We start from the raw sequence: 23,128 nt of genomic DNA on the forward strand, positions 1-23,128 counted from the left end.
GAGATCACTGGGTAATGTCTGTTACCAATGTGGAGCATTAGCAAGCTTGATACTGTATTATTCTTCTTCTTCTTCTTGTGATTACTACTGTAGGATTGGAACGTTGCTTTTTAAATACAAGCTGCATAATTCACAATGTTAATAATATTTAATACTGTAGCTCAGAACAGCTACAGCGTTACAGTTTGCACCCAAAGTATCACGAATCTTCTGTTATGCAGGCAGGACTTGATTAAGGAAACCACCACTCCAAACCCACGAGTCTGACGGCATGTCACAGGCTAAGCCGGCATTGCAGGGTGAAAAATAAATGAACGCTTTTATTCCAAACCCATTTGTATACACACTGTACATTTTATTGTGTGTTTTTTATTCAGTGTTGGATTGGTAAGGAGTTCTAGACAAAGCACAGCGATTTCAATAGGAATGAAAAGAATGCATACCACAGTTACTTCGGAGCGTTGAGATTTTGTTTTTGTTTTTATTAAGACAAGAACTCTTCAGTATTTTAATATATTTTTTTTTTTCCTGTAAAAATGTCTTTTTATGAACCAATACAAAAATGTGTATGGGAACATGTGGATAGTTCTTTTTTTTTATTATTAATACACAGTAACATTGCTCAAGTACAGCAGAAAGACAAAAGAACAGACTGAAAAAACAGCTTGAGTGACGCAAGACCAAACCTCCTGGACAACGCAAGCCTTCACTGGCCAGGCTTGCACCTCCTAAAAACCATTCCGGAACTGACCGTTGCACAGTAAGTTTGTTCTTTTCTTGATCTTAAAACAAAATGAGTATTTTATTTTTTTTTACCTTTGTGAACTAAGTCTATACAAAGTAATACTTAACACATTTTCAACAGTGCACTGTATTTTTAGGAAAATACATAAAACATGTACAGCTAAAAACTCAGGACTTGCCATGTTTTTCCAATCAATGTGTGCGGGACTAACATTTGCATTCTACCTGGGATGCAAAAAATAAAACACCGTTCATTACACATGAACCTGAGACACGGCAAAAAGCAACAGAAAAAAAAAATATTCGATCCATACAATCCAAACCATCAATGAAAACGGGGCTGAAACAATTTAAAAAAACCGTACGCTACACTCCATAAATAACCACACAGTATAAAGTCATTTAACAAACTGATTTGCTGTTATTTTGTATTCCTATTCACAGATACTATTTAGGAGGTGCTCAATATCACTTTTCTAATTTCTTCAGGGGGGTTGTGGGAGTTTATTTTAAAACACGAAAACATCTTTTTTTTTTTTTTTTGTAACTTACAATCTTGTTCCCAAAAGGCTTACAATTCACAATGTAACTTAAAACTGAAACAAGAATCCGTCCCGGTCTGTGAAAACTGATGAATTCCAGGTTTATATCGCTGACCTACATTAAATACTTTTACACAGAAGCTGCCACAGCTTTGACCCAGGCTCAGTAAAGCTCACTGGAGCCTGGCTTCTGCCCCCGGAATACTGCTTCTCAATCTCCTCCCAACACGAACGATAAAGCGACTGTACAAAGTGACTCCGTGACTAGTACTGGCATTTCATCCAGTGTGAGAATATGACTGTTTGGATGGGCATAAGTGCTCTATGAAGAAAAAAAAAAGGCAATTTGTGGTAGAATTTGAAGATGCCGCTTTGAAGGTGTACCGAAACCTCTCAACTCTACCCAAAATGCTACTTTTGCCCTTCCTTAGATAAGCAGTCACATGGGTAGAAAATATTATTGGTAGTACCTCTCTTCACTTTGGGGGTCATAATCCAGGCATTTGTGACCCCCCATCCTTTAACACATCGTTGTTTTTAAAACTTTGTAGTGGAGGGGGAAAACACAAGCTTGAGAAGAATTCCTAAAACCTCCTCAAAGTAAGACGCCAACCCAAACACACCCCCCCCCCTAACGCATGACCTGTGGCCTTTTCCAAACTAGATCTGCTCCTGTGAAATGCTCATTAGCTGTTAAAGCATCGGTGGCTGTGACATTTAAGGCAGTGGCTGATGCTTTTCAGAATTCTACGCGGCGATAAACGAACCGCGACTCCACTCCTCTGCTTTGACTGCATTTCCAAGACGCAAGCGGGTAACAACGGCGCTTCCAAAAAAGGGAGGACAAGTCACAGAAAGCAATGACGACGCTGTTTTGAGTCGAACAGAAAGTAAGCAAGCAAGGCCAATTGGGGAAGGCTGATGGGATAGTTTGGAACAGAAACGGCTCATTGCTTCGTGTGGGCGTTGTGATAACTGAATACTATCTGCTCTCTCCTTTGCCAGCTCTGGTTCAGCCCTAGAAACAGTGAGCGACTGCAGCCCAGCCAGACAGTGGGAGAAGTCCTGGACCCTGCAGTTCACAGACACTCGTTCAGAAAGAAGCTCAATCTTCACGACATGCCTCGTTTGCAGTAAACACCGCGCAATCCCATCTACCCCTGGGAGGAGTTTGTTGGGTGTGGCCGTGTGTTTTTAGTGACCGCAATCGATGCACAGGATTGTGGGTAGCATAAAATTAAAATGTATATCTACATGGTCTTTTTTTAAATTTTTTTTATAAAAAACTAAAAAAAAAAAAATCTATATATATATATATATAAAAAAAAAAACACCACCAATACTAAAAGCTGTGTAACTGGCTCTCCTGAAGATGGCACAGGGTAGTGTTTTTGAAACTTCTTTATCTTGTTAAATGAGGGCCGAGCTTGATTTCGTACCGGAAAGGAAAGCCAGATGCTAAAGGAAAGCCAGATGCTAAATGGATTCACAGATTAGGTGGGGGAGTGGGAGTTTGTAACAGAATTCAAAAAATGAAATAAAAACAAGGCACAGAATTTTCTGCAAATGATTGAACTAAAAACGAAAGCCTAACCTAAGCAGTTACGGAGGCGTCGAATGGTGGACTTTACTTACTACAGTGACTGGAGAGAGAATCCCCGCCCGCACCCCTGCCTTCTGTCAGGCTACTACCCTACCCCCACCCCCCCACCCCTCCCCGCAAGTGTCCAGCATCAGACACCTCGTAACCCAAGCTGGCTTAGATGTAATATTCCTTCTTCTCCTCCGAGTTGCTGTGTCCGCCCTCTGCGTTGATGATGGCAGTGTCTGCATCAGCAGCATCGTCCGCACCTTTGGCTTCGTGTGTGAAGTAGGTACCTTTAAAAACAGAAGCAGGACCGCTTGCATTAAAACAAAAACAAAGAAACACTGGCAGGTTCACAGTATCTGAGTCCGCACTGCAAAAAACAGGTCTTCGGTTTAACTAGCCTGGTAACGCACTGTATTAGCAAGCATGTTGGTTCAGTCGATAATTTCATGGAAAATGGGTTGTACAAGTTTGTTATACCTTCAGCTTCTTTTTTAGCTGTAATTATGCTGCAATATATAAAAATCACTTAACAAAACATGTACAGCATTTGCTGTTATCAGTAAACTAAATGTTAAACGTGTTAAAGAGCCCCTCATAGTCTGACCCTGTGTGTAAGTTTCATGTTAGTTGTTATCCATTTGATAATGTCAGAGGTCTGACGCTGAAAGTAGTTTTTATTAATACATCCAGCAGTGTCACCACTTCCCTAGATAATGTAATTGAGATCCACACACGGCCGCTGACTTGCTTCTTCCATTATTAAAATCCATTTCAGGTGTCAAAAACAGGTTTGCTGGCTGTGAATTTGTATGCAATTTGTACAGTGATGCTCCAGTCGTAATCCAACAGGTCTACTGAGCGCTCTCTGCTCCTAGAGCAAGACTCGCAGAGCTGGGTGCAAAGAGTAATCTTCCGCTCTGGGGATCTGACATGCAATAAATGAGGTGCTGTTTCAAGGACTTGTTTTTGCTTGCACGGTCTCGCTGTGTCGACAGACAAATCTGACCTGCTCTCCCAAGGCGAGCTGGACTTACCTTTGTGTCTTGCAAAGTATCGTCCCAAAATGATGAGCAGACACAGCATGGCGAACACAACCACGGCCACCACCCCCCCTATGACTGCGTGGTCAACTGTTCTGGGAACCCCTTCTCCTGCTCTGGAGTCTGCAAAATAAGAACACGATTCAAATGCATGTTAGATACGAGTGCTTCAGCCACTGCTGCTGCTGGATGCAATCCTCACCGTCCCTGCTGAACACAAACCCAGCGTGTGGCTTGGAACCTGGTTTGAGGAGACGAGGTTTCAGGCCGCTGCATGGCACATCGGAGGAGACTTGGTGGTTTGATACAGCAACGTTTAACTTCTGACCACCTGGTGTATTCAGAACACAATTTAACTCCAAATCAGAGCTAGAGCTAAACACAGGTTTCTAGTGTCAAATAAAACACAACAAAAAACAAAAAGCAAGTACATCAGATATGTTGAATTAGGAGGGGGGACTGTCCTTTTAATATCTTCCTATTTTACCCACAATGTATATATCTCCATATACAATATACAGTGTATATAATGTATATGCCGCATTATACGTGAAGTTTAAAGTGAAGTTAAATGGTCTGGCAGTTCCATTAAAGTGATGTACTAGGCATACCTCACACTTCAAACACAGCAGCCCCTGAAACTGTAAAATATTCCAGCTTCTCCATGATTTGTGAGGTGACAGCTGAAGGATCTCGACTTCAATCCTCCAGTGCAAGCACAGCTTGGACAATAAATCTGCCACCGCGTGTCATGTCGAGCCAAAGAAAAAATAAAAACCTTTCACCCACAAGACTGAAAGTGCAAACCTCAAGTCGATTTTTAAACAGAAAGACTTCTCCCTGGGCCGATCTCTGAAGCTCCCCAACCCTAATAATATTTGAAGTCTATTGATCAGGAGTACAGATCCATGACAACCAAAGATAATGACGCTTTTAAGAGCTGAAGGCAGACCCTCGACTGTCCGTCTGAAAACAGGGATTGCCTTTTCTAGAAATATCTCCACTTCTACTTGGAAATGAAGTATGCAGGGATGGCAGAAGACAGGTAATGGGTTTTCACTTGAAAGCAACATAAAACTCACTCCCAATCAAATGAAACTGTAATAGAAGCACAAGAGAGGGAGGACACTTTGGAGGAAGAAAAACAGCAGTGGTTTTTGTAATCCAGTTTCACAGGGGCCCTTCAGATTTTCCATTTACAACAGCTCACAATCTCCTGCGCTCATCTCAGTGCTAAAACAGAGCGCAACGGATTTCCTGGGGGAGTTGGGGGGGAAAAAAAAAAGGCAGGCCAGGACTTGAGCAACAAAGGCGAAAAAAAAAAAAAAAAATTCTGGCTGACGGAGAGGAATGGGCAGACACGAGTCACCCGTCTCTCCACATAAACAGCTCAGAAGCAAGACCCTGGGAATATCGCAACAGCATTACCTGCCAAACGCAACTGAACATTACTTGAGAATCCTAATAGGGTTTATTTTGCCATTAGATTTTTTCCTTTCCACGGAGGGCAGATTCAATTAAAGTCAGCAGAAATCCTTCTGACACCTAATTCGCTCTTGTCAGAGTGGAGGTAAAAACGTACTTTAACACAGTTTCCTATTAAGATGTTAATGCGGGCCGGGTTGCGCTGGCCTGCAGTAGGCCGGGGAGAGAAATAAACAAGAGCCAATAGAGGTGTCAAAGGCTGATTTGTTCTGTTTAAGCTGTCTCGAGCCTCCTAATTCCAAATCCTGAAGAGCTATCCTTGAACCCCAATTGGTTTGGCTCTTCCGTGATATAATTACTAAGAACTCAATCAGTTTCAGATTAACACCACACAACCTTCAACATGTAATTTTACCCAGAAACCTGTTCATGGCCCAACCGTGTTTCTTCCCAAACTGACAAACTCAACTGCTATATTATCAGGTTGATTCGGGGCTCTGCCTCGCACTGTTTGAGGGAGTGAGCTGGTCTCTTGCACCCTGAAGTGACGACACCAGGCAGACAGTCTCCGTTGTGGTTTAGTTCCTGTCTTGGCTTCATGCTGTACGTGTTGTCAAGCAAACACCGGAGGTAACTGCCCACAAGTGACTCCACCCTAAACACAGACGAGCAAGGTGTCAAAGGCTCTTAGGAACAGGTATTTTCACATTGTTACCCTAATAGGCCGTCATGTTTCATCGCTCTTCTCTAAAGTAGCTGGTCTGTACCTGTCAACTCCAGTGATGGGCAGTGCTTGAGTAAACTGAACCAGAGTAATTTAATTTTTAATTTCCCCGGGGGGGGTCTGTATAAAACAGGGAGGCGGGTGTGTGTGTGGGTAGGTGTGTGCGTATAAAACAGGGAGGCGGGGTAGCACAGCTGAATTCTTCCACTTATCCCATTTCCTATACTTTTTTTTGGTAAGAACAGGATTCTAAAGTGGATCATGTGCAGTGCAATGTTTCAGAGATCATGTAAAGCAGATTGAACACACTGTTCAAACATCTGCATGCCATCAAGTTGCTGACATGTTGAAAAGGAGGTACTGGTTTCAAAAAAGCAAGCAGGGCTCTGTCAGAACGAACAGATCCTGTGTGTTTGCAGACTGCAGCAGTAACGGCTCCACTGATTCAAGCTCACAAGAACCGTTCTACCGTTCACCCAGACCGCAGTTTGCTCTTGAGTACGTACACGTATTGTCTTGAGTTTCCAAACTTTGAAAGTCTGGAGGAGAGCGATAAGACGTGGTAATTAAAAAAAAAAAAAAGACAAGGATGTTAGTATTGGCTCAAGTACCATTTTCCATTCCTTTCCCAATTATCAATTTGAGTGTTTACAAGTGCTGTTGAAATCCTTTTCTCTCTCTGGCTTGAGAAAGTGAGGCCTTGTAAACAAACCCCCCCCCCGGCACACTTCAAGCCAGGCAAAAAGATGGCCCAAATCATGTGGTAAAAAATGTGAACTTTAGTAAGAATTTAGCAGCCAAAACCGAAAAAAAATAAAATAAATAGTTAATCAAAGCTAATCAAACAAAAAGGCTGCTTTCAAATGGTAATAATTTAGACAGCTCCAATTAAAAACGCTGGATTCCAAAGGGAGCAGCTGGGTTTCATTAACTACGTCAGGAACCTGAATGAAATGCGCACGCTAATCTGTCAATTACCTCTGAAACAGAACGAGCAGCCTGCAGTGTGGGAGTGGCTCACATCCCGGTTCTACAGATCTGTATTTCAGCTGCTCATAAAAAAAAAGCCCTTTTAACGTTGTCAAAGAGTTCCTACCAGATCACAAGATTAGACCATTTGACTTCTAAGTCAAACCCAAAATGATACCCTCCCTATACTGGATGTGTATTCTATGGCTGTACACTGCAGCTGCACGACTGCAGTATTTTGTGTTTATGTAACTTGGTAGGGTTGATTTAAAACCCCAAATGGAATGACAAACAAGAGTATACGATCTATTAGTGAGGCTTAGCCATGTCACTGCAATCACAGAGCCTGAAAAAAACAAAACAAAAAACAGGTTTTAATTATATATAAAGCCAGCAGCTGCTATAACGTTTATTTATTACAGTAGTTTGTATGAGACACAGGACTGCCTGGAGTTACATCCCTTGTATATGGCAGACTTTTTGTGTACCACCCTATCAAATACACCATAGTCTGTTATATAGAATGCTATTACCTGTCTGAAAGTTATGGGATCCCTGGCTGCTGAATACAAACCCCACGGAATCAAAGGGTTTGGAAGCAATCAAGCTTCCAGGCATTCGTTTCCGTGCTATTTCATCAATTCCAATTTTCGTGGTGGTGCTGCAGTTCATTTTAAAAAAAAACCCAAAATCGCTATTCAGTCGTGTTCATGTTCTCTTCCCAGTGATTAGTCCTAATTAGACAGACGAGTTATAAAGCCCTGCCACCCCGTACGAGAACCTGCCTGGGCTAATCAGTGTGAGCTGGCCAGTGAAAACGTGCTCAATACCTTTTATTAACACACAGGCTTCGTCCTGAGACTCATCACTTGCTGCACAGGAGAGAGCTGCCTCTGTTGTAGATATTGTCATTACTGAGAGAGCTGCCTCTGTTGTAGATATTGTCATTACTGAGAGAGCTGCCTCTGTTGTAGATATTGTCATTACTGAGAGCGCTGCCTCTGTTGTAGATATTGTCATTACTGAGAGAGCTGCCTCTGTTGTAGATATTGTCATTACTGAGAGAGCTGCCTCTGTTGTAGATATTGTCATTACTGAGAGAGCTGCCTCTGTTGTAGATATTGTCATTACTGAGAGAGCTGCCTCTGTTGTAGATATTGTCATTACTGAGAGAGCTGCCTCTGTTGTAGATATTGTCATTACTGAGAGAGCTGCCTCTGTTGTAGATATTGTCATTACCGTTGAACAATGTCATCGTTCTCAAGGACACACATGCATTCTTGTAATCATTTCCACTGACAGGCTCAAACTTGTGATTCATTAGAAGCCTCTGCATAGCACTGAAAGTGACATCAAATGGGCAAACATGGGCTGTGGAACGGTCACAAACCGACCAATTTAAAAGCACCTTTGCAGGGTTGGTCAAAATGACATTTTAGAAACGCGCCTATTCCACCTCTTCTTCACTGTGGAGATCTTGTTCGTACATCTTGTTCGTAACACTTTACACTTTCTCATTGCTGTGCTTTGCTGCTGCTGTCCACACACTATCCCAGCAGAAGGTTTGAACGTGTCCTGCTTCCAGAATCCCTTCTGAGTGCATTGCTAATGTACAGTGCCTACACCCCTTTGCCACAAAGGAATCCAATTCAAATCTCTAATGAGTCTAATTAAAACCCCATTACATGCATTCAGCTTCCTCTATTTGCACTTTGGCTGACAGATACCAAATGCTATTTAGCTAAACTCAATTATGGCAACTTTTAAACAAACCTGAGCTAATGTTGTCATTTTCCGCGCACAGGATTGACAATTACCATTTAACAAGTAAACCAACAGCGTTCAAAATTGTACTTTTTGTTTGTTGGAACAATTGATGTCACTACATATGATTTTACCTTGGCCACATCACTCTGCCGCTGTGTTAAAGCAATTGCAGAGGCATTAAAACTGGCACTAAAGGCAGTACCAACATGGATCACAGGGGGAGCTATAGCAGACACCTGCACACATTGACAGACATGGTCACCATCCGTCTCCGTGAGGCTTTCCACAGAGGCATACTGCACCCTATTGGTGTGTGCCAGCCTATTTCAACATGCTGTTTCCATGGCACGTATACGGTACATTACAAAATCCAATAAGGAAAAAAAAAAAAGACCTTCATGTTTGTAGTGAGGTCTGCACACAATATATAAAAAAAAACAGGGAGCCCTTTTACTGGAGAGTCGCCCATCTAACTTGAATTACAACTCGCTCTTATTCACAGACCAGCTTTATTAGAGGCAGTTAATCAAGAGCAAGCGCTGGCTTAGGACTGTATGTCAGCATTCAATTTCATAAATTAATAGCACTGTGGAATCAATACTGTTTTAAGGTGGTCTACAAATCAGTCGATGCACGAATTGACGTCCAGGTTTTAAAAAAAAAATCTGCCACAAATCATCCTTTATTTTGCGACGCAGATAATCTTAATCATATTGTGGTTGTTGACACAAAGCAATGCCACGTTTGGATGTTGAGAAGTACTTGTGCATTGCTGACCAGGCTTCGCTCGACAAAGCCATTAGAAGCTGCTGTTAATTGGTTGTGTTTGTTACACATGCAATTCAAAGCGGTCTTCAGCTGTCAGAGAAGGATTCATTTCTTTTTATAACAAACTGCTTTAATAATCCCGGGATTAAACTGAGCTTTCATTCTGTTGAAATATGACAAACCGCGGCCCTGCTTAATGCCAGTCCTCTTGTATCACAGAACACGGGTTTGTTTACTGACCTCATTATCACTCAAATTACTACTTTAATATAAAGAAAGGGCAATTCGGAAATCCGGCTGAGGGCACTTCTTGTATTAGAGAGAGAGGGAAAAAAAAAAAAAGCATCACCTTAAATAGAAGGAGAGATGTTACTGCTTATATACACTCGTCAAACATAGTTAGAGATAATGAAATCAGTGCGACATTTAATCCAAATGCCAACCATACAGCATTATGACATTTTATTAACCCCGAGATCTGTATTTGCTTAATGTCGAACAGCACTTTCTAAACTAAGCGCTTGCAGCTCTAGTTATGGCAAGGTTTCTTTCTGCATGATCATTTCAATTGCAAATTTGGTGCAAAAAAAAAACAAACCACACACGTAAATCCTGATGCTGCAGAAGTAAAAGGAAGAAAACACAGACAAAAATAATAAAGCAAACGGAAGAGCTCTTCTGGGAATTCCATTAGTTTCACACGTCCCTCAATACATTCTGACAGGTCTTCACACACATGCCACAATTTAATGTCAAATCCAGATTTTATTATTTTTTCTTAAACTGACACCTGTAACCAGGGTTCTGTTCTCAAACTCGCTGCAGTCTTCAAATGCCTTGTTTCAAGCTTTCTTTGACCGACATCAAAGTTTGTGTTTTGCCGTCTGTCCGAAGCTTGGTTTTCGAATTCCCGCTTAAAGAACAGCGTCATCTTTTCTTTTTTAAATGACATCGTCGATAACAATTAAACGCTCAGATGAATTTGGAAATACTAAAAGAATCTCGAATTCAAGACGAAAAACGTTTTGACTTGAAGTCTTTTTCAAAATGACAACAACCCACACGTAGCCTCACAGAAGCCTGGTCGTACATGACAGTTAATAACATAACAGTCAGGGCAGCAGTGTGGAGTAGAGGTCAGGGCTCTGGACTCTTGACCAGGGGGTTGTGGGTTCAATCCCAGGTGGGGGACACTGCTGTTGTACCCTTGAGCAAGGTACTTTACCTAGATTGCTCCAGTAAAAACCCAACTGTATAAATGGGTAATTGTATGTAAAAATAATGTGATATCTGTATAATGTGAAATAATGTATAATGTGATATCTTGTAACAATTGTAAATCGCCCTGGATAAGGGTGTCTGCTAAGAAATAAATAGATAAGAAATAAATGTGGTCTCAAGGACGTTCTGCGGTCAGGAGGAATCGTCTTTTGAAAAGTTCAATGATCTGCCAAATCCATGATGGTTGAAAGCTACACAAGTGCCAACCCAACACAGTGTCACATTGCCATGGAAACAAGCTGTAACATTCCAACTACAGTCAGACAGCAGAGATGGTATGAAGTGGGCTTTGGAGGTTCACTGAGTTGCATTGTTCCTCACTGGTTGAGAAATCAACCAATGCCCTATGGTGTTTTGCCTTAACTGGTGATATAAAAGATACAAGATACTACCAGCTAGATTCTCCAAGGACAGTGCTCCAAATTGTCATGTTTAGAATGCAACAATGCCCCCAGTAACGATACCAAACCAGAAATCACCAACTACAAATCAGGTAAGAGTCTTATAGGCATGCTAAAGTGCTATGTTCTTTTGTAAAATAAATGTGATTTTCATTTCGATAAAGTGTGTGTTCATGTGCATGCGCACTGTCTACATTTTCCTGCGTAAATTCCCTTAAGCTCGCTCTAATTAAATCATTCTTCACTTCCTTAACCCCTGTAAAGTGTGGAAAAGATATCCCTGGAAACAAGCACCAGCATCTCTCAGGATCTCAGCTGTAGAAATACATTCAAATACAATCAATAGATGTGTGTCAATTAAACCTGCTCCCGGCACTCAGCTACCTTCGTACAGACACCGGAAAAAAGAATTCAGGATTGTGAAAAAGCAGTTTTATTTTAGGTCTCCAAAGTGCAAGAAAGTTGGCTGAACTCAGCCATAAAAAAAAAAGAAACACAGCACCAAAATTTGTTTAGCGTCTGAAAATGAATGGCAGTGCAACAGCTAATGCAGTCCCCTTCAAATCATCCCTTTCCAAGCTGCCTGTTTTTACCTCCTTCGCTGTCTCCACAATCAAACCTGTTTCTGTCACACAATGCCTGAAGCTCTGTCTTAAATCTGTTTAAAACAGACTCCAAATAGATCTAGATTTACCATAAAGAGGGGCACATAGACGAGAAACTGGGCCAAGTTCTCTATAATATCCAAAGTGGGAGGCATCGCTAAGGCATTAGTAAAGAGTCTACATGTTGGTTTGTTTTTTTTTGCTTCTTGAGTGTTCTGAATGCATTGGTTACAGTCCAGTACTACCTCCCTGGCATTCGATTAGGAAATTGCTTGCTAACTGCACCTCGACAAATGATGTTTCAATAAAATTAGGGAAAACAAGGCAACTGCCAGGAGAAAATAAAAGGGGGCAAATAAATGTAAGTTTAAAGAAAGTGCTGTGTGACGCGGCGTGATGTTTACAACATTACGGTAGGTTACGGTTGCTGTCCCGCAATTTCTTTTTCAACACAAACACAGTTTAAATGTCACACGTCTCGCCTGGGCGTCTAATCAGCACACAGCCAATCTAATTCCATCCACAGTGTTTGCAGGAATCCATCTGAACAGCATGCTCCTGGTGCGTGCATCTGCATAAAAGCTTGCATTACAGTAGCTGCTGCTGCTGATGCCTTTAAATGTACCCTCGCCACGCTCGGCCACAAGGAGACCTTTTACTTAGATGGATTGTAATGAACTCGAAGCCGAGTTATATAAAGCCATGTTTTATTCAGCACACCAGAAGCAGCCCTGCAGTTTCAGCGGGAGCCTTTGCTTTAGATTTTGTATGATCTCGCATTTTAGGATTGAGACATAACTTTAACTATATGAACATAATTGAGATATTTAATTTAACATCCTGTCATCAAAGAAACTACAACATGATATCGCAAAAGCCTACTAGAAGCCATAATAGTAGGACAGACTGCTTCGTGCTAGATTTCGAAACGTCACATTTTTCAATGTTAGCAATGCTCCGGCTCCGACTGACGCAGTTCACCTGGTTTTAAAAGAGAGGGGACACGTATCCTTATTGTTTCAAACTCTCTTCTTACATGAACCTCAGTTGAATGCAAGTCTAAAACCAGCACATCATTTATTAAAACACCAACAGCAGTATTTATATAAAAAAAAAAAAAAAAAAAAAAAAAAGTCTTGCTTCTTAAGCTGAACAAAATCTGGTTTAGTTCAACAAAATGCATGGAGAGTTTATGCTATAAAGAAAGACTCCTACCCTTTACAAAGTACTGGGACACAGGGTTGTTTTTCCTCTCCGAATGTCCCCCAGTCAACGGGTGCTGGATACCCGAGCGGCTCCTGGATTATTATTGTTATTGTTCAATATTCAAAATCACCACCATTAGGAACCAGCGGTTAATGAATCTGACAATTCACCAAGGACCGGTGCATTGCGCTCGCTCCCCTTCATTAGCTGTGTTTCACACAGTTAACACACTGTGAACCATCAACCAACCCAAATGTTTACCCATTTATGATCTGCAGTTAGCAGGTAACAAAAAAACATCAACAGAGGAGCAAAAATATAATTGTCAACAGTTCAGGGCACATGTATGTTTTAGAAAGAAATAAAAAGTAGGAGAGAGAAAGGAAGGAAGGTGAAAGAGAACAGCAGGGCAGTGAGAAGGCCAACGAGATAAAACAGAAAGAAACAAGGTAGAAAGGTTGTAAGCAGCTCCGAGGGGAGATGGATTGGTTCTATAAAATGGAGCTTCTGTTGCGTTTTCCCTTGCCAGCATTTTAAAAGCTCCAAACACCAGCGTGTGTGTGTGTGTAACCTGGAGCAACAGCACTGCAAAAAAAGAGAGAGCAGAAAAAAAAAAACTGGGATGAAAGCAGCAGAGCACAAGCAGCTGAAGAAAGAAAGGGATCTGGTAACAGCAGCAGGGAACATGGACATTGATGCGATGAAACCCACTCCCAGCCAGACCCTTCGTTCTGCAGGAGGATGGATGATAGCAACATTGATTCAGTCTCACTCGAACGGTCTCGCCCCGCTACACAAACCAGCCGAGGCATCAGCGTGGGGGACGTGAAGGGGGTTGCCAGCAAGGCTCACACTGATCTTTGGTGCTCCAGACCCGAGGCTAGGAGATCTGCAAGCCTCCCTACTGGTATTTCTAATTCCCACAAACCCAGAGATGGCGTCTTACTCACTGCATTCATTTGGACAGCAGACACACCAATGGGCCTTGGAGTTGTAGCTGCCAAATGCATTCCATTCCCTCATTAGCAGAACACGCACAGGTAACCCTTTAGGGATGGGCTTTGATGTTATTTTCACGTTCTCCCTGCCAGAACTAAACTATGTAGCAGAGCCGCACAGTGAACGATGACTAGTGTGATTTTACATTACAGTGACACATGCCATGACTTAACATACTGCATTACTGCCATCGACTTGCAAGTTCATATCTATTTCTCAATACTGCGTCAAGAACATGGCATACCTTTAAATATAGGGACTGACTTAAGACTCCCAATGCATAGCAGTTTGAGAATATCAGGGCTTCACAATAAGCTTTAGCTGAAGCTGGATCAAAGAGCAGTGCAATGCTAGTAAGCTCTTCGGCCCCATCATTCTCTGGAATAATGAAGCGGCACTTTGCAGGTCAGGATGATGAGGAACTCGCACACAGAGCCTTCCAGTCAAGGATGTACGCTCGCTTATTTCCTTATTTTTGAATCCGGCAACGGGGAAATGACATGTCAAATTAGCGTCTGATACATGGCAATAAAACGATTTCTCCCGGGGCTAGCGCTGGTCATTATAAAAAGACAAGCAATCTTTTAGGTCTCAGAAATTGGCAGATCAAAACTTTATAGGCATTTTCTCACAGACGATAATGGTGTTCATGGCCAGGAGGCTTAATTTGATACAAATTCCGAGGCAGGCCTTCAGAAGAGGGCAGAACGTCTGATCGCTGCTGGTCTGGACTGGCATTAGGCATGGCACTTTTTGACAATTTGTTACGCCCCCAAGCCAACTGCCTTGGCACTATTTAAACTCAGAGGCACTCATATCTCAATACTGTCCCAATACTTATAGTGTACCAAAAAATAACTGCCTTTACTCTGCATGACCGGCTTGAACGATGCCATTCAATGTGTCCTCCTTGGGGCCATTTGCAAGCACACTTTGCATGAAATATAGTATTTACCAACGGGGAATTGTAGCAGAGTGTGAGAAAACAACAGTGTTCTTTTGGAGGTGTATTTTAAGCAGTTTGAAGTGATTACTGCCCTCGCTCGCCCTGGCTCAAGGACAGGTGCAGCTGCAGATCCAGTGTTCTTTTGGAGGTGTGTTTTAAGCAGTTTGAAGTGATTACTGCCCTCGCTCGCCCTGGCTCAAGGACGGGTGCAGCTGCAGATACAGTGTTCTTTTGGAGGTGTGTTTTAAGCAGTTTGAAGTGATTACTGCCCTCGCTCGCCCTGGCTCAAGGATGGGTGCAGCTGCAGTCAGCTAGACCGCCTCCCTCTGCTCCAGTGAATTGAAGTAGGGAGGACCGTGGTGTGACCAGGCTCAGGAGACTTGGATCAGCTTACAATACAAAACCTCAAGCACGCAGAGATGGTGAGATGCTGTAGGTACTATAACACAGCTGGTTTGTATACCTTTCAAGGACAGAAATATCATTGTCTCTTATTTGCATGGCAAACCTTGAAATTAATTCTGTTTGACCATGCCCACAATGAGCATGCATTTCTTTCTTGAATTTCTATACCTCCAGATCTCATGAATGTGCCTGCAATGCAAACTGTAGCCTTTTGGATTAAGAATACAGATAAACAATATTTCACAGCCTCTGTATTCATTAAAATGTAAGCTGTAAAATGCTGTAAAAATATTACTGGCATGTCAAATGCAGGCATTAAGAAAATTCTGGTAAATAAAAGCAATATAAAGGCATGCATTAGAAAAAAAAAAGATAAATGATTTTATAAATGTATATCCCAATCGCCTTTAAAATCATGCGCTTCACACACACATCTATCACCTCCATTGTAAAATCAGTATATTGAAATCAAATTCACTAGATTTATTTTATTCCAGAACTTCATAATGATGGCCAAATGTAAATCCAGATTACAGGCTGGAGCCTTGAATTGCACCCCAATGTTATCTTTACAGCTCCGGTTATTATTTCCAGACCCTTGCGCACTTTGAAGGTGAGGAGGCGACACACAAACAGGATTACACTTTATATGCATTCCAACCTAAACACTACCCAATGAATCACAGCAAGGTAGAAGCTGCACAGCAAGATGCGAACAACGTCTGCTTTGCTTCAGATTTATTGCCACTATAATGCATTCCACCCAAACACAAACTACAAGAGTAAATTGCTTCAAATGACATTGACATTTGTTTTTTCTTTTTATGATGTCTACAATCATTCTAAGTGGTGCGTTGCTGACTCACATATTTAGATTGCCTTGAGGGAACTTTCTCCTTCATTCCCTTGTTCCAAGTTCCAAGTGGATTCACCATAGACTTCTAATAAAGGCTAGATCAGCAGGGTCTGGTGCTGGCTCTACACACTCTAGTCTCACGTCTATGATGACTCTACTGGACATGACCCAGGATTCATTCTTTTCAAATGTGGTTCTCTCCAAATCTATTTAAAGCAGAACAATGTGACACATTTTAAATTGCTATGCTTCACAATTCAAGGTCTACTGAGCATTCACAAGTTGCTTTTTGTAACATTTAAAAGGTCTCCTTTAAGACATGTTTTTTTAAAAAAGACACTTTGAAAATATGTTGTTTAGTCTCTAGAGCTTTACCTCGAGGTTTCTGAGGCGTTGGGCATTATGAATATCTGTAAAAATGTACAAATGAAGCCATTCACTCGAGAATATTGGAGAAGAACTTTTTTTTTTTTTTTTTTTTTTTTTTTTTTAAAACACATTTACTGCCTGAGAGGTGGGCATACTTCATTATTAAGATAAAAAAAAAAACAAATGCTTTTTATTATGCTGGAACATAATAAAAACCATATGCAATAATCAATTTTTGATCAAAAATTTAGGCTGGAACACAATAAAAACTATATGCACGTTTCAAATTCAGAAACGGCACGATGAAAAAAAAAAAAAAAAAAAAGTCCATCTCCAGCAGCAGCAGCAGCAGCAGCAGTCGTACAAGACCACTGAGTGTCTCTGCAGGCTCGTTCTGCCACAGCAGCTAGGCTAGGAATAGAAACCGGGAGCGATACCAACCGTGGACTGCAGGCTCTGTCGTCGGCGAGGTGTCTGAACAGATGAGTGGAGGAAGGGGAGAAACAGGAGGAACAGCATGCAAGAGAGGGAGAATGGGAAATAAAAAAAAAAAGAAGGGACAGATAAGACGTGAGAGCTGGGCATTCAAAGAACATCGCATGACAAAGAGCTCATGGTGAAGGCAGCGAGTGGCACTCCGTCTCGGGCTGTCTCGCACTTCTTCCTTAGCCAAGTCCCCAAGCTGCTGTCTCTTCCCCACCTCTGCTGTCGGTCAGGGTCAAGGTTAACGGGCATCTGACGCAGGGCTAAGGCCCTGCACTTGTCAATAGTACGTGCATTTTTTTTGTTGTTGCTGTAAATAAAGTTATATGGTTTTGAAATTAAAGTTTGACAGAGACGGGGTTACAATTGATTAATTGACAGTCAATTAGACCCAGCCACATGTTCTGAGGCTGAGTTAGTTTAGACAATACCTGGACTTGCCCCCTCCTCCCTTAGAGCACGTACTCTTCATATAATGAAAGCTGTAGAAGCAGTCTGAGTCGTGCAATATATTTCTTTCTATGCATCCTTTCTATTTCATTTTATTTATCAGTTTTATCTGGGCGTGAAACACTAAGAGCATTAAAATGAATCACTGAAGGGAGCACAGCTGCAGTACAAGTGTGAAATTGGGACGGCTTTTTGAAGGTGGCAAAACATTTCAGCTCAGCTCAGCAAGCGCGGCACAGGAAAATGCGACTCAAACGCCTGCAGCTTGTCTACAGCTTCCACCAGCGTCCTTGGAGCTGCTCCAGCATCATTGCCAGTCTCCACAGAACAATAAATACACACCAGTCTATTCAAACAGCATGGCAATGGAGTCTCACGTCTACGCTATTCAAGAGCGTGTGCACGGAGAAGGATTTCGTGTCTTGCAGTCGAAAAAAGGTCTGTCTACTTGACTTAGTTTCTTATCGTTTTAATGTCAGAATTAAGTTTGAAATTGTCTGTCAAGTTTGACCGGTTCTTCTAAAGACAAAATACCGAAATTCAATTAAAATGCTAGCACCTCTACGGACATAGCAACCCTCTGCAGTAGTACCATCACAACAAAAACATTGCCAAGATGTCTCCTGTATACTGGCACTATACTTACATTCATTACAGGTCAGGTGGTTATCTGGCAAATACTTTATAGGAATGATTTCCCTATTGTGCTCTGAACTATATTTTCACAATTATTATTATTATTATTATTATTATTATTATTATTATTATTATTATTATTATTATTATTATTATTTATTTTATTTTTTTCTTTTGCACACAGTGATTTTGACACCACAAATCTGCACGCTTTTAACAGCTGAGAGAAAAGGATGCCCAGTATCTCATGTTCCCATCTAGCACCAGAATGAAAAGAAAACCTCGAGGTTATGGAGGCCTCTGAAGCTCACGAGGGGGCTGCGAGGACTTCGAGAGCTCTTACTGCAGGGGATGCGTGCTTTACACAGACTGTGCCACTTGCTGTCCACTGGGGTTTGTACACATTTTCAAAAAAGAAAACAAAAGCAGCTGTTAATACATGTGATCAACCAAATTAAATGAATATACTTACTGTAGCCAGCAGGGTTAGAACGGTTAACCCTGAGCTCAATATAGCAGCACTGAGCTCAGCAAAGAGGAAGATAGTGGAACGCTTCACCATTAAGATAAAGCTGAATAAATTTGAACAAAACCGAGTCTTGCATGCATGTCTGATTGGGTACAGTAGGGTGCATGCAGCACATGTTCAGCAATGTTGCAGCACAGTGCATACACATTGTTTTGTTGTATGTAGTTATCTTTATACAAAGTATACCGTATTGCAAGTGTGTGACGGGACGGTCTGTTTTAAAATCAATGAGGAAATGTAATACCTCACTTTCAGCTAGAAAAAGTTCTTAACACATTTAAACAAAAAAATGTGAAGTTCAGTGAAGCCTGCAGGAGATAGCTACAATGTGGATCCTGGTACTTCACATTGCAGATATCCTGTGCTGTGTGCCAGCTTTACTCCCTTGTTCTACCAGGAGGCTTGGATAATGGGAGCGAGAGTCAGCAGTTAACTTTCTAAATCTAAAGCAGTGAAATACAAATACAAAAGAAAAAAGAATTAAGAACATAAAGGTCTTGGACACCCCTGTAAGTGGTGAGAAATCTATTTTAAACTTTGGTCTGTCTCCTCTTTTAAGCGCGGCGTGCATTAGTAGCTGGAGGGCAGTTTCCTTTAGTTTCCCCTTTCCCTGTGATCACCAGAGAGCTTCTAAAGTTGTGCTCTGCACTGAACTAGTCTGTGCCCTCATGCTAAACTCCCTCAGTCCTGCTTCACTGCTGATCATTCCCATCTGCTTCACTGCTGATCATTCCCATTTCCGGTCTCTGCTAGAGAAGCAGCCTGCATATGCAATCAAATCACTGATGGGTAAGAAGGTCTGCCATGCAGCCTCGCAGGCAGTACAGTGGAAGACCGGGCTGAGTGAAGTTCAGGGATCAAGGTACTGCCTCAAAACCTGCATTCTCATGAGAGGAAGACGCTCCGAGGTGTAGCTGCTGCCTCTTTGACTCTGCCTTGTCCTCGAGGCAGGGCGAGAACACGCAGTATAGGATTACATTCTTAAACAGAGCAGCGACTGCAGAGGCAATCCGACAGCATGAAGCACTTGTATTTTTGCACGGCACTTGAGCGGTTTTTACGCGTTTACCATAGTTTATCCTGGTTTGCCGTGTTTATTAATATGCTTTACCAGACCTCGCTATTCTTTGTTTACCTGCGCTATGGGAAACTTTTATAAGGGTTCAACTGGTAACCTTTTAACCTGTTTCCCTGCATGTCCCCAGTGGATGTAAATAACACACCAGTAATAAATACCCCATAGAAGGTGGTGTGTGTTGCAGGGGGGCAGGTTACTGGTTACACCGTGGTGTACCAGCAGACCTTCAAGAGGTTTTAGAGGCCAAAGAGGTGCTTAAAACGTTTTAAATACAGGCATCTCTACTTATCTAACTGTTCGTTAATCAAATTCCAGAGTTTCCCTCTTGAAACTGCCTTTCGGGTACCACACACCAGCTTCTTTATAACCACTGTCCACAACACATTCCTAGAGCCAGTATTCTTGGTAAAATAATAATAATAATGTCAACAAATGGTTGTGGGTTAAAGGGTTAAATCAGATAGACCGGCTCGCCCGCAGTGTATTTCCTGTTCTCCCGTAAGTCAATTCAGACAGGACCTTATTAAATAACGCATTTAAAAGCATTTTATTTTAATGTACCTCTATATTTTCTACACAAACTGCAGCGTATTTGCGCATTCCCCCTGGTGCTGGAGTTTGCATACCATAAATCCAGTTTTATCACCTGCCTCACGCTGCTCTCCTCTGCAGCAGTTCCAGCTGCGTTACAAACAGCGGCAGTTACCGAGTCCCCTGTGGCATAGCTGCTGGCTGTAATAAAATCACTGCAGTCAGCACAGCCCCCCCCTCTCTCTCTGTGCATGAACTGCCCTGCTTTAGTGCTCTGGCCCCTCATGGACTCGTGTCCAGAGATCACTTCCCTGTGGAAGACGGAGAGAAAGAGAACTATCTAAGACGACAAGATATATTGAATAGGAACACCTCGGAATGATTGTAAACATAAAACAAAATAAAGGACACAAATAAGAACAAGTCATTTGAAACTCCTGACTCTTACTCATTTTGCTCCAATGGAAGCTGAATGCTGCACTGCGTTTCATGAAGAATGGCAAAAAGGCACTATGTGTTGGTTAAGCTGTGAAACAGATATTGGCTCACACTAAGGGAGCAATGCTAGTAAGAGAGTCGTGGGTTGGTTACCTCATTCTAGAACAGATGCTCTCGTATCTCTCGTTCATTTCACTGCATTCACGTCAGCACGATTGTGATTTCAGGACAGAGAGCAGAACACTTGCGCTTTATTTCATTTTTCATTATTCTTCAAACTTCAAAGAATCCATAACAACAACAAAAAAATACTAAACAGGAGAAGCAAGCGCCTGAATATCCATATCCATGTATTTGGTAGCTGTGTTTTCAGCAGCAACAGCAATATAAACAGAAATGAAAAGCATCTGTTCCCAGTGTGAATACGGGGGGGCAGCCAGGTTTTCCATTTAGCCAGTTATTTTTCCCCAGTATAAATGGCAATGTTGTCATCTCTAAATGTCAGCTCCAGCAGCTGTTAAGCACTTTAGCCCTATAAGGCTTTAATAGATTTATATTTTAAAGGTGCTGTATACCCCATTTCATTTCTCTTTGAGCCAGTTTATCAAAAATGTATTACATTTTTAAGTGGCCTCTGCCTCCTTTCACGGACGAATTCATTGGGCCCTCCTGATCTATAACCATAAGCTATATGTGAACAAATGCAGCCAGTCTTCTCAGGGTATTACGGGCTTAGGGAGCTGACGATTTCTTATATACACGGATAGAAATTACATTTTAAAAAGGAGATTTCTGCAGGCGTTCTGAAAAGACCCCCACCCTCCCACCCCCTGCCCATAAGAAGTACTGAAACGGTGGTCTAACACCGAGGTGATACACCATCTGCCTACAATAGGGCAGATTTACTAAGTGCCCCCAGTGTTGAATAGAAATGGGCTAATCTTTGAAAAGCACACACAAACAGCACTGAATGATCACTTATAGGTGTATTGCCCTCCTGTTCTTTTTCTTTAAATAATCGTGATAGCTTTAAGAAGGTTCTAACCATTTCTTGGAAAGCTGCCAGTGGAACAAAGCCCTTTTTTAGAACACTGCTTTGACTCGCTTAGTGAGAGTGGAGTTTGCAGAGACAGTGGCTTCAAGAATGGCTTGGGGGGGGGTTGAACAAACTGGACAGCCAACAAGACCTGGTTCTAGAATGGTATGCTATGGATGATTGTAAAAACGTATTTTAGTGTAAAACTGAACACCTGCGCCACACTTAAGTTTTAAGGAACCATTCACCTGACCCATTGTGTTGCCAATGCTTATTCAAGACTACACTGCCCATGAAGGACTGCAAAATCTGTCTGGTTATTTATTTATACACATGTTCAAAACGCAGTATATCAAATCTAGCAAATATTGCTTTAGGACGATGTAAAAAGAAAACAAAAATAATGAATCCCAGAGTTGAAAAAGCCTTGTGCTTTGCACTTGTAAATCAAGAGTGAAAACGTGGAAATGGCTCCCTAATAACTGAAACACATGCCATGCCAACCCTCTTCTCAATTACTGCTCCTCAAGCAGGCTTGGCAGCTCTGTGTACTGGGTTTCTGTAGGCTCGTTTACTCTGTTTATATTGCTTCTGGCTGCCCACTTCTCGAAAGGCTGACGAGTGGCTAAATGATCTCATTTATACATTTCTCTTGTCTTGCCAAGCGAGATTACCCCAGTCTCCACACAGGCATGGATTAATGAATCACAGTACTTTCTTTACACAAAACCTTGTATCTTAACATTGTAATACAAGACCAAAAGCACAACACAGCTCACTGCAGTTCACCAAGTGCTTCTTGAATGACAAATACATTTTATATCTGGTATCCCACCAGGACCATCGCATCTGACACATATCAGATCATGACCTAACATTAGTGTATCCATACACTCCTACTCTCTTGACTTCATAGAAATTTTTGCTCATTTTCAGTGGTTTTGATAACTGTCCACTTGTCACACAAATGCAAAACATAACGCATATAATGCGGTCCCCAGCCCTTACCAGAAAACGAATTAGACCTGTTTACAAACTGGTAACGTTGAAACACTGCGCCCCTTCTATTACCACTGACAAAACAATTAAGAGAGAGCAACAGCGAAGAGCAGAACTCAGAACTGGGCAGCGGAATTTCAGAAAGGGTTACAAAAAGGAAGGCAGAAATAACCTCAGAAGCTTAGTTAACAGGCTTCCAAAAACATGATGTCATTGTCACCCATCGGGGGAGGGGACACCGTGGGGAGGTGTAATCTGACAGGCATGATAAGAAACAGTCCTGAGAAGACCGTACAGCCGGCCGGGCTAA

General features: G+C 41.8%; 1 protein-coding gene across 4 annotated transcripts in view; it reads right to left on the reverse strand.

Annotated features, from left to right (window-relative positions):
• Positions 1-581: 581 nt before the first annotated feature.
• Positions 582-23,128, reverse strand: part of LOC117397185 (cell adhesion molecule 1-like) — a 152,706-nt gene continuing 130,159 nt past the window's right edge. For 2 of the 4 annotated variants that reach the window (XM_059009512.1, XM_059009510.1), the window contains 3 exons: positions 17,080-17,112; positions 3,912-4,040; positions 582-3,164 (listed from right to left, as the gene is read on the reverse strand). In XM_059009512.1, the coding sequence (XP_058865495.1) occupies positions 3,046-3,164; positions 3,912-4,040; positions 17,080-17,112 (281 nt within the window). In that variant the 3' untranslated portion in view covers positions 582-3,045. The remainder of the gene's footprint in view (positions 3,165-3,911; positions 4,041-17,079; positions 17,113-23,128) is intronic. The other 2 variants (XM_059009513.1, XM_059009511.1) reach the window with 1 other exon arrangement.

This window comes from Acipenser ruthenus, chromosome 39, assembly GCF_902713425.1.
Source record: "Acipenser ruthenus chromosome 39, fAciRut3.2 maternal haplotype, whole genome shotgun sequence".
Classification (NCBI taxonomy): Eukaryota; Metazoa; Chordata; class Actinopteri; order Acipenseriformes; family Acipenseridae; genus Acipenser; species Acipenser ruthenus.